The following is a 12,414-nucleotide window of genomic DNA, read 5'->3' as shown; positions in this document are numbered from 1 at the left end:
AATATTGTTTATATGCCGTACGTGCCAAATGTCTATTTTATTCCATTCATATCTCGGTTATTGCACATTAATGGAAAATTTTCGTCCATTTATTTCTGGGATGGACATGGAAAAAATTTATACTCTAATCAAGTATATTTCATATCATCCGCAGTTTGTTAGTTATTGAGTCCTTTAGTTATCCTCCAAAGTTTTTAGAAAGATCTTCATCGATTTATTTATATCTGTCATCCCTATAATTCCTCCCTTATGAAGAAAATTATTATGAAAACCCTGGAAACCCCAGAAAAACTTTCCAAAGGTCAAGGAACACCAATTCCCTCCCCTGAATATCACAAATCAAATCTGTGAGTGGTGGGTGTGGACGATGGAAAGAGCTATAATTCACAACTGGAGGAAAAAAAGCTCACCCCCTCTCCTGGTATAAACTTTTTTTCTCCCAACTGGAAAAAGAAAGTTGCGATTGAAACGGTAGGAAATAAAAGAGTGTTTAGCAACACCTCGAGGGGAATCCCCGTGAATTTGTGGACTATTGTTGCACGTAATGATTTTTCCACCCTCTCACGTCATCCGCAGCGAAAACTCGAGTGAAACTCTATTTCCTCCCCTCATTCCCCTCTCCGTTCGGTTTTTAAATCGAAAGAATGGCGAAACGCGAGGAAAAAATGACTTTAACCGGTCACTCCATCGAAACTTGGGCTTGCATTAACCAAAACCCTGACGACGGCAGAAGCATAAAGGACTTTGTTCGCTGTTTGCAGTGGGGATGGAAAAAAAAAATACAATTTACGTCAGCCCCGGTTAATTGAGTGCCCCATTTGCGCCTCAATTTTTTCCTCTCATCGAGCTCTCCCGTAAAACTAATCCCCGAGGGTAGATACACACGGGAAAGCTCCATATTCCTGTATCCTTTCGGGTGAAATCTCGAAAAAAAATTCCACAGAAAAAACTGGGGGAAAAAATGCAAAACCAACTCGACACTGTCCACACGCTTTAATCCTATTTCGCGTGGGGCGGGTGGGTTATGCAAAAAGTTATTTACGCTTTTGCCGGGTTGAAATGGGCTCCGAAAAGTCTTACGAATGTGTAAAATGTCGAGGGAAACACAGCACCAAGACAATCCAAATCCGACAGTTGCAGTTTTATCCTGAGGTTCTTAGCAAAATGCGGTTGCATCTGTGTTTTAGTTTACGAGTCGAGAAAAAACTCTCGCATGAATGTTGGATGTCGTAAAATTCGTGTGCATAAAAAGGCAATGATAAATAAGTGGCAACTGAGAATGTATTAAACATCACAATATACTGCCCTGAGAGAATCGACTTCTCGCTGTTTCCCCCCCATCATCAATGCCGCTATTAAATATTAAAGTTCAATCCGCCCCGATGGACTATCATCCCATTTCCAGAGGAGAAAAAAAATTTGATGCTGGAGCCAGAGCTGTGGATCAAGTCGCGGGAATAGAGTACCTCATTTTCCTCAGAAGGGAAAAAAAAAATAAAGATTGCCCTGCAATTCGGTAACTGGGGTGGAATGGATTTCGATGCTCAAGGTATTTCCGCAGTTGTCGAGTACTTGGTGAAAACCCAGGTAACTGAAAGATCTCGAGTATTCAACTCTTGCGCCAAGAGAAAAGAGTGGAAAGACACTTAGAGAAAACGGGGATGTCTCGTCACTTTGCCATGTTCTCTCACTCCATTTTTATCGTTGAAAAACGCGACGTCAAGAAAAAAAAAACAAAATGGGGGAAGGGGACAGAGGGGAGAAAGAAATAACGAAAACACTCCGGTTTATGAGTATTCCAATGTACTTGAGGAGCCAAGAGAGATGGGTAAAAGTTGTCAGGTGCGAGAAGAATTTCCAACAATTTTTAAGTGGTGGATTAAAAGGGATGCCTATGGCTACCGTTGAGAATGCAAATGCAAAGAATAATCTAAACTTTTTTCTCTTTCCGTACCATCTCGAAGCTTCTCCGAAGCATCCAATTCCCCACGGCTCGGAGATGCTGTGTGTGACTTTGTCTCTATCTCGGGTTTGCATCTTTGAATTCCTGCACGAAGGTCGAGGTTTGGCCGAATGTTCTGTAACTTGAATAAACATGTAGGCGCTCGTCGCTATTCCTGAAGGATCAGGCTCCTTTGTCTTTACCGTCGAAAAAGGGCAAGAGGAGAGTTAACGATCCACGGTCATGTCACTGCCACCGTAAATCCACTCCGGGTAACAGAAGACTCCAATGCGGGCGTGACAGAGAGCACGTACACAACTTGGGGAGTGAAAAATAATCATAAGGATGGGGGGGGAGGAGAAAGAGAGAGAGACGAGAGCGATAACCTTCGGTGTTTGTGACCTTGGTCTTTCCCTTGTGGCAACATTGGCTCGTGTGTTTGGCCTGTCTCTTGTAGCAGGATGTGCCTGGGACGCTCGAGTGAAACATAACCAAGAGAGCTATTTAATTAAAGGGTCGACTGCATGCGGGAGGACGTCTCTGTCGCGTGGTGATTGTCCTTGGAGTAGGATACAATGTCAAACGTGTGGGCTATTCTCACAGCCATCTGTCACTAATTCTACTGCCAGTTGTTGCCGACTAAAAAACAAACTCCACACACCGACAAACACCAGCTAATCATGAGCTTTAGTTGTAGATGATTTCATATCTCGGAATCCAACAGAGATAGCAATGTTGTTGTGATGACCTTTTTTCTAGCTCTCATTTTGCTCCGGAGGAGATGTTGCTAGAAGACGTTGAAAGAATATCTTGGTTGGGTTTAGAGATGTATATATGCTGATTATTGGTAAAATATGATGAAGAAAAGGTGTATTAATGTATTGTTTATTGTGTTGCAGGGATGCCGGTTGACTGAAGATGGCCTCCCCGACACCCTCGTTGGAATCACGCGCAAATTCCCTCGGCTCCCTGGTATCACTGTCCCCGCTGACCGTTAGCGGGAGCTCACCACCAGCAAGTGATTCTGCTATCTGTGACGTAGACAGTTGCGATATCTGCCTCGACTCGGGTAAACCGGGCGACGGATCCTGTCACTGTCGTCTTGGACGTGGCGTTAGGTGCACAGGTTGTAAATCAACAGAATCAGACGCTGTAGCACGTTGCTTCGACTGTGCCAATTTTCTCTGTCCAAACTGCGTTATGGCCCATCAATTTATGCACTGCTTTGAGGGACACAGAGTCCTCAATCTCGGTGATTCCAAAATGGAATCGAGCGCTGAATCACGAACTAATCTCGTTATAACTGGTGGTAATGGTACTAACGGTGAAAAAGCACTGTTCTGTCCACGCCACAAGACAGAACTACTGAAATACTACTGTCGTACTTGCACAGTGCCAGTTTGCAAGGAGTGCACAATAACCGATCATCCGGGTTCACTTCACGATTGCGTACACATTTCTGAAGTTGGACCGCAGCAGTTGGAATCGGTAACAAGAGCAGTTGCCGATTGTCGAGCTAAAGCGGCGGATGTCAGGGCAGCTGTCAAAGCAGCTGATCATGGTGCCGCAAGACTTCAGGTACAGTACCACAAAGCCCAGAATGAGATTAACGATACATTTCAATTTTATCGCTCGATGCTCGAGGAGCGCAAGCAGGAGCTACTCAAAGAGCTTGAATCAGTTTTCTCAGCAAAACAGATATCACTTGGTGTTGTCACCCAAAAAGCCAATGAAATGGCTGACAAGATTCAACAGACATGTGACTTTGTTGAAAAATTAACCAAGTATACAACGATAACTGAAGTGCTGATGGTGAAGAAATTGCTTGATTCGAAGCTACAGATTCTTCTGAATTATACACCAGATATCTCAACACAAGCAGCTGATCTTGAGTTTGTGAGTAATTATCAGGCAATTCAGGTTGGCGTTAGAAATACATTTGGGTATGTGCGAAGTAGTACAGACAGCAACAGTGTTGGCCCGAGTAAACAACCACCAATTGCCAGACCAACAGCATTATCAAGCGGTGGTAACAGTAGCAATGCAAGCAGTGGACCAGGCAGCGCTGGATCACTAGGCGGTCTACTACTTGACAGACCCTACAGCAATGGCCTTGTATCAAACTCAACTTGTGCATCAACATCGCCACCATCATTCGAGAGCAACGTCATATCCAAACGTTTCAGCTCAGTTAACAGCCTTGGACCATTCTCAACAACAATCAGCGATCTCAATCTCAATGGCATGAATAATCCATACGAGAAATGGAGCAATGGTGGTAGTGATACATACTCAGTGACAACAAATGATCACTTCTCAATGACAACAACCAATGGACCAACCGACTCCGTCCTCGAATTGACGTCGAAACTCATGTCGGCTGCTGCTATATTCCCACCAAAGTCACAGATTAAACGACAGAAAATGATCTATCACTGCAAATTTGGGGAATTTGGAGTTATGGAGGGACAATTCACTGAGCCATCTGGTGTTGCTGTTAATGCCCAAAATATAATCGTCGCTGATACGAATAATCACCGAATTCAGATATTCGACAAAGAGGGACGCTTTAAATTTCAATTTGGCGAGTGTGGTAAACGCGATGGACAACTTCTCTATCCAAATCGTGTTGCTGCTGTACGTCCTTCTGGTGATATTATCGTTACCGAACGCTCACCAACACATCAGATACAAATTTACAATCAGTATGGACAATTTGTACGTAAATTTGGTGCCAATATACTGCAACATCCACGCGGTGTTACTGTTGATTCTAAGGGACGTATTGTTGTGGTCGAGTGTAAAGTCATGAGAGTTATAATATTCGATCAGGGTGGCAATGTACTCCAGAAATTCGGCTGCTCTAAGCACCTTGAATTTCCAAATGGGGTTGTCGTTAATGACAAGCAGGAGATATTCATCAGTGACAATCGTGCACACTGTGTCAAGGTGTTCAATTACGAGGGCGCTTATCTCCGTCAAATTGGGGGTGAGGGTATCACTAATTATCCCATTGGTGTTGGTATCAATGCCGCTGGCGAGATACTTATTGCTGATAATCACAATAATTTCAATCTGACGATATTTACGCAAGAGGGACAACTCGTTTCAGCACTCGAGAGCAAAGTTAAGCATGCACAGTGCTTTGATGTTGCACTTATGGACGATGGATCTGTTGTACTTGCTAGCAAGGATTATCGGCTCTACATATATCGTTATGTGCAAGTACCACCAATTGGCATGTAGAGCCGTGGATGATGGGCTCAGGCTCATCGCGAGTCAACGTTCAACACCAAGTTACAATACTTCAAATCAATTAGTGAAAACGTTGACGATAATACGACAAGACACAAGTGTGATAAATATAAATCACCGTTTAATCGTTGTTTATCAACGATCACCTCGGCAAATGGTAGACGTTCACAGTCTAGCTGCAACATCGAGAATCATCAGGCTCATGCTGATAACAAAATGACGCGCGCCGCCAGGGAAACTCGTCAAGACGCCTCATCCACGCTGTGAATTTTTTTGCCAGTGAAACTTATTTCTGTTTTTTTTTTATGTTCGTTTTTCTTTTTGTAATTTGTTTAGTTTTTTTTTAATTCTCTCTCTCTCTATTCTCTTCGAGGGGACTGCGAGAATGAGTAACTCCCTGACACACGCACAAAAAAAAACAAAATGTGAAGGTTTAAATTTAACGAAAAAAAAAAAAAATGGTAGAGGCGGACTCGGAGACAGTAACAGAATTAATGGAGAAAATAACCGAGACAATGAATGATGAAAAAAAAAACACGTACACACGCGCGAAGAAAAAAAACTTACTTGTTAATGTTGTTATAACTGAAAATACTGTTGTTGTTGTTTAGTTGTAGAGCTCGCCGCCGCTAGTCACTTTTCCCCCCCGAATTCTTACCGTGTTATTGCCCTTTCATTGCCCTCCCCCACATCCCACCTCGCGATTTACCTTTTTCCAGGGATTTTTTGAAAATTTCGGCTATTCTCCGCACACCAAAAAGCGTCTGGTAGCGATTTTTTGGAATTAGGGAAGTTTGAATACTTCGAGAGCCTCTGGAAACGACAAAATGATTGTTCAATAATTTTTTTTTCTCTACTGTCATTAATCACCGGTAAACTGTCGTAGCGTGTTCCCTCCGTTCTACTTTTTCTCTTTGATTCCTCAATATTTTCCTCGACTCGGGATTCCAACCACAAACGCTCACCAACTAGTTTGCGTTATAATTACCGTTTTATTTTTCCACGTGACCACTCGTAATTCTCTCGTGTGCGCAAGAGAATGGAGTGAACCGAGGACTCGGGTTCGTCGTATGAAAACCTTCCATTCGCATTATTTTTCTCGTATCCTCCATTTTTTACTCTTCCCACTTTGTTTAAAGAAGAACGAGGATAAACACAGAACGAAGGTCAAGAACTCTTGACCCCACCCTAGTTCATGTTGTATTTTCATTAAAATGAAGATAAATCCTCATTTAATGTCACGAGTTCCTCAAGACGCGCGTCTATCGTTGGGTAGTTGATCGATTTATTAATTTTTCCATGGAGTTTCGTCCAGCGAGCGACGAAGGCTGATCGTTGATTTGATTTAGTTGACCTATTCAATCTCCCGATTTATCATTAGTTGTTTATTGATAATATTATTCGATCATTATTTTTAAATGGGTAACGAAGCAGTTAAACGGTTCAATATCGCTGAATCCGGGGAAAATAGCCAACACTTTGTCATCACCTTTTTTGTAGAGCGAATTGAGCACAACTAAAATGGTTTTAACAAAAATTTTCATATTTACCGTGGATTTTGAGGATTTTCAATGAAATTCACTGATAGGTACAAATCGGTTTGAACCGTTTTGCCTCTTTGATACTGAACTGTGTTATATACCTCGGACGAGAGCCCTCGAATTGCAGAACAGTTCCGTTGCTGAGACTTGTAATTTTCATATATTTTTTTTTAATTAATCTCATTTAGATCGTAGAGACGAGATGGACAGTGTCCGATCAAACGTAGTTTTTCTTTCTCTCGAGTTTTTTCTCTCAACCTCTCTTTTGTAAGTTTTACTTTTCCTCTGCACTCAAGTCCCACGTGACATTTTCCATGATTTTTTGAGTCCTGTGGGACAGGGGATACCGTGGTGGCAAGGCTCCAATGTTTTTCCCTTCGAAATTGACCAAAAATTGTTCTCTGATTGATAAACTCTTGCCTAATGCCTACGCGGTACACCTCCACGTGTGCTTAATTATTTTTTTACCCAGGCAAATGCCTGTTTGTTTGATTGTTTTATTTTCTCACAATGTAGTTATTGTAGTTGTAGATTGTAGAGGAAACTGAGGTGAAGTGAATGATTAAGGAGCATTTAAGGAACTATCCTCCAATTATTATTATTTTTCCTGTTATTGATTGTATTATTACTCCTTGCCCGTCAATTATCATTCGTGACTGCTGACCAACTCGTGTTTAGACCAATTTATTTCCCTTATTTTATGAATTTTTGTTTTGTTCAATTGATTTTTTTTTAGTGTACATTTACGATTCGATTTGTTTAAGACAATTCAGGTACGAAAAACTGTGCACTGAGATAATCCCAGGACTCTGGGTTGAATAAAAACTTGAGGTAGCATTCTTTTAATTTTCTCGTACCGTTCTTTCTTTTTTCAAAAGTTATGGAACGACAAAAACTGAACATGATAATGAAGAAATAGTATTAATATATTTTGTTGAATGAGTCGAGTGAACTGAGCGACAGGATACGATATGAACGTTTTGGTTTGTCACGACTTCATGCATGGTTAAAACAATTTACAATCATTATTAATTATTGTGTATTTTTTATTGTATTAGTATTATTAATTATTGTATTATTTTATCGAATTTCACGATCAATTGTGTCACTGCCGAGAAATTATTGGCGTATGATTTCAATTTTGAGAGATACGAGGGGAAATTGAGAAAAATTGAGGAGAAATAGTGGGAAATCTAGGGTTCAATCAATAAGACTGCGAGGCTAGCTGGCAAGAGCACTGATAAAAAAAAGAACGTCTTTATTTAGTGTTCTCCACAACTCGTTATTCTCCGATCTTTTATTTGAGGGGAGGGAGAATCGAAACCGAGCGGATATCAAAGATAAAGTTGAAAGAACTGCTCTCTTTATTTTTGCGATGTTGAGTAAAGTATGGCAATGTTTTTTTTTTCATCACCACCCGGAGATTATTTTCCCTTTTTTTTTTTCTTTATTTTCCACCCTCGAGAGTCCCGAGTCGACGTGCGACCTCGATTCAGAACGCTCGAGTGAGTGAATCAGACGACCGGAAAATTTCAAATCTTTTTTTCCACAAGTCCCTCCAGGGGCCCCAGAATCATCCGGTTTTCTCTCCAATATTTTCAGTCACAAGTCATGAAGTTTCTGTTCCATTATCTCAATCTCGATATCCAATCGGCGAAATAAATTACAAATAAATGTTGTTGATTCAAGATGTCACGTACTTACGAGAGTAAAAACACTTTCATATGATAATTCAGCTCCAGTGACATCATTTTGTACATAAATTATCGAACAATACTCTGATTTCAATTAGTTATTAAATATATGATTTTTTTTTTCACTTCAATTTCACGCGTGTGTGTTGTGTGCATATGAGTTTTTGTTTTTCCTTTACTCAATTACCTAGAGCTATTGGATTTAAATCAGTGGTTAAATTCCTGATAATCAGTCGATAAACGATTGATATTGTATTAGTTAATTGCACCAAAGTGGCGTTAAACAAGAATTAAAGATAATTCGGTAATTTATTTATTCAGCGTTTAAATGATTCATTGAAATTTGTGTTTTACTAGTGTTTTGAGTTCTGACGTTGAGTTTTGTCCGGGGATAATTGATGGTGAATTGTTACAACGAATTAACACTGACAATTTTTACTTTAGAATATTAATGGAGGGGAGATTTTTTTTTGGGGGCAGCCTTGACAGCTCGTTCCTATTCCAATTGAAATTCCCATTGATAACGAGCCATTTTATTCCTGTACTTTAGTTTTTATACTCGATGAACGATGTGGCATGCCCCGGAGTCAATCTCCCCGAAAAATTGTGATTTTTAATGGAACCAATAAAACTAGGGGATTTAATTCACCATGAATTACAACCGATGAAACTCAATGTATCAATCATTTGAAAAAACCTCAGCGCCAGCTAGCCATCGAGACTTCAGCCCCCAATGGGGTAGATATAAACAAAAAATAAACAAAAAACGATAATTGAAACAATGAAGATAGCTTCAATGAATTCATTAACGAGATAAAAAAACATTTGCGTTGTTCAGTAATTATAAAGACAATTAAGAAAATAACAAAACAACGAAAACCTCTTTCAACTTCTTTTTTGTACGGTTTGTTATGTTATTATTTTTAATGGATACAACCGAATTGTTCTTAATTTAATAATGTAAATCGTATTTTTGTTTGTTTCTTTTTTTAGTTATTTTTTTGTTGTAAAATGCTTTTTAATAATATTTTCAGTTCATATTACCTGGCCTTGTGTTTTTTTTTCTTTTCTTTTTTTTTTTTTACAATCCTGATTGCCTCTTTCATTTTCTATTTGATAAATCAGTCCTGCACTTTATCCCTTCAATGGTTTCCCCATTCCCTGCAAGAGCTGATATCCAGGTTTCCACGCAATTCGAAAAACCTCAGAAATATCGACGACCTTTTAGTTTTTTTTTTTTTTCATTTCTTTTTATTCGGACTGGACCCTTTCATGTTTTGTACCACGTCATTCGATTTTTATACTGCAACTTGTGATTTCTCGTACATTCCATCTACTTTTGATTTTATATGTAGTATTACTGTATCTAGTCATTGCATTTTCCACCTTTGAGGGAGCTTGTTACCCGAGATTTCATGTATGCTGTGTGACACATTCCGTGATTTTTTATTTCCAAGTAAGTGATGAGTAGAATTTTTCTATTATTTTATCCTCGCATTGCAATTACATGGCAAACAATTCCAGAGAATATTCATAAAATCATGATAAACTGCTGTAAATTGTCTCTCTCTCTAGACTTTTTCCAAATTGAAAAATGTCCGGGATTTTCTGTGAATTCTCTGTGCCCATTGGTGATGGAAAAAAATCCGTGGATCTCTCCTGAGGTATAAACCCCCAGCAAAATTCAAAATACATAAACCCGGTCGAGAGAACCCAACGATATTCGCGCATTTTTTACCGTTAAAAAGTGATTTTTTTTTTACTCGCCCACACGAGAGAACCTCCGGGAAAATGTTTTCCCTGAAAAATACAGGAGAAAGCGTGTAAAAATAAAATGAATAGCGATGGGGAGAAAAAATAGGGACTGGACAAACTCTGGGCACTGGGGATGCAGAGTAAAAAAGCAAAAATAGGGGGAGAAAAAAGGACAGAAGCCCGCGAGGGTTGACGTACATTCCTCGCAATCATAAAATTTTGACGATCTTCACTCGTTGTGGATTTCTCGTTATAAAAACAACACACTAAATACCGAACAACGAACAAAAGCCACATACCGAGGTGAAAAACAAAAAATACCATAGAAATTATGAAGCCGTAGTTAATTACTCCCAGTGCTTGCGAGTGCGTACAGACCCATGGAATAACCGGTGGAACGTGAAAATCAGAGGATCCGAGGGAGGAAAAGAAAAACCGAGGAAAAATCCCTAGAGCAACCCCAACCGATTTTCTAATAAAAAATTGTGAACAAATTGGCGGCGATTTGAGGGTGTTTTTGACTATAACTCATACTATGATTAAAAAAAAACTATTGCATTCTGGCGCTCGGCAAAATGAGAAAAAAAAAATGATGAAAAAATGAATTACTGGTTATAACGACGTTTTTTAGGTATTTAGCGTTCGAATAGATGACATATATTTTTGTACGTTCGCATGTGTATGTACCGAGAACGCCGTGAATTGCAACGACGATGTTTAATGGATCGATGATGATGATCCTGGGTAGACGTAAACTTGGATGACGAAGAATAAATCAACATGATTAAAATTAATGCGTGTAATGAGCATTTAATGAGCTGATGTTTGATGAGCTTGAGGAAGCGGCGCGCGGCGACTCTTTGATAATTGAAATACACTCTTCCCGGGCCCAAGTACTGTTACATTATTTGAGAGAATGTCAAAAGGAAAAATAATAAACACATGAAAAATAAAAAATATCCAAGACGAGGAGTTTTGATAACGAGGGGGTTAAAAGTTGGATTAATATTTTTAAATCGTAACGCTCCATATTGTTGCATGCCTAGTTATCGTATAGACTTAAAAATACCGTCTAATTGGTATTTAATATTTTATTGGAGTAATAATACTGAACTTATTTCGCTTGTAGTGCGAGTGATCGTTTATTAGTAATTAAGTGGAATATATAGTGTAAGTGAATTGGAATTGCGTTTTTTCGTGAATAAATGGCGAATGGGGGGGGAGCTATCTCTGCTCGGGGTTGCGACTCTAGGTTTTTAGTCTCTTCTGGCGATTATTCGTCTCGAATTTTAATGTCGAGGTCAGGGAGGAGTCAACAATTTGTCGGCGCAACCCCAAAGGGCTATGATTCAATTATTATTGTCACTAAATCCCGAAACCTCGCACTCCCGCGTCGTTTGATTAATCAATCAATGACCGACACTGCAATCTGCGGTTTCATACACTGTATCAAAATTTTATATGAATTTCCCGGCTTGGGCCTTTAAATGTCAGAGTTTCACGAAAATTTCAGCGGATTTCTCATTGAAAAATCACATTTCACAATAATTTTCCGGGGAAACTCCACAGAAATAATGAGTTGCGAGTGAATTTCCCCGCGTTAAAATCAAAATAATTGTGAAGAAAAAAGAAAATACTCAAAAATATGTAGCACTGGTCCAATTTAATCCTCGGAAATTCATAAATTGTTTTCAAACGTCCGGGAAATAGTGCGGGGTGGAAAAAAAAACCCCCTCCGGCCCTTCCCTCCCTCCGGCGCAAAAGCATAAACTCCAGAGCCATTGGGTTTCTGTCAAAAAAAAACATATTAATGTACGTTTAAGAAAACGCATGCTTTAATCTTCGGTAAGACTGAAAAATCAAAGAGCAGTGACATTTCGATCAGCCACAACGCATAATTATTCTGTACTAATGCTTCTCCAACAATCAATCAAACAGAAGGAATTTCATGGTTCACCCATTCAATTAATTGGAACTAAAACGGGGGGAGAGCCCCAAGAGGGTAAAAAGATTTAGTGGGTAATCATCACGGGTGTACAGCCTCATAATCGATAAGTGTTTAGAATTAATAATAATTTAAAAATCATTCGGGTTTGTTTCAAGGGGTGCCATGCGACATTGAGGCCCCAAACAAACGCCCCCAGTATTCCAATTGTCTGTAATTGTGGTAGCGTATCATTACTTCATTAAATTATCGTTTTTACCACCACCCCACCCACTTACCCCC

At 39.6% G+C, this 12,414-nt stretch overlaps 1 protein-coding gene across 2 annotated transcripts in view; it reads left to right on the top strand.

The window, feature by feature from the left end:
• brat (brain tumor) overlaps nt 1–8,634 on the top strand; it is a 39,520-nt gene extending 30,886 nt beyond the window's left edge. For both annotated transcript variants that reach the window (XM_011308561.1, XM_011308560.1), the window contains one exon: nt 2,842–8,634. In XM_011308561.1, coding sequence (XP_011306863.1) covers nt 2,861–5,188 — 2,328 coding nt within the window. In that variant the 5' untranslated portion in view covers nt 2,842–2,860 and the 3' untranslated portion in view covers nt 5,189–8,634. The remainder of the gene's footprint in view (nt 1–2,841) is intronic.
• The last annotated feature ends 3,780 nt before the right edge of the window (nt 8,635–12,414 follow it).

Source organism: Fopius arisanus, unplaced genomic scaffold, assembly GCF_000806365.1.
Source record: "Fopius arisanus strain USDA-PBARC FA_bdor unplaced genomic scaffold, ASM80636v1 scaffold00060, whole genome shotgun sequence".
NCBI lineage: Eukaryota > Metazoa > Arthropoda > Insecta > Hymenoptera > Braconidae > Fopius > Fopius arisanus.
This window is presented reverse-complemented; position numbering and strand designations above follow the sequence as displayed.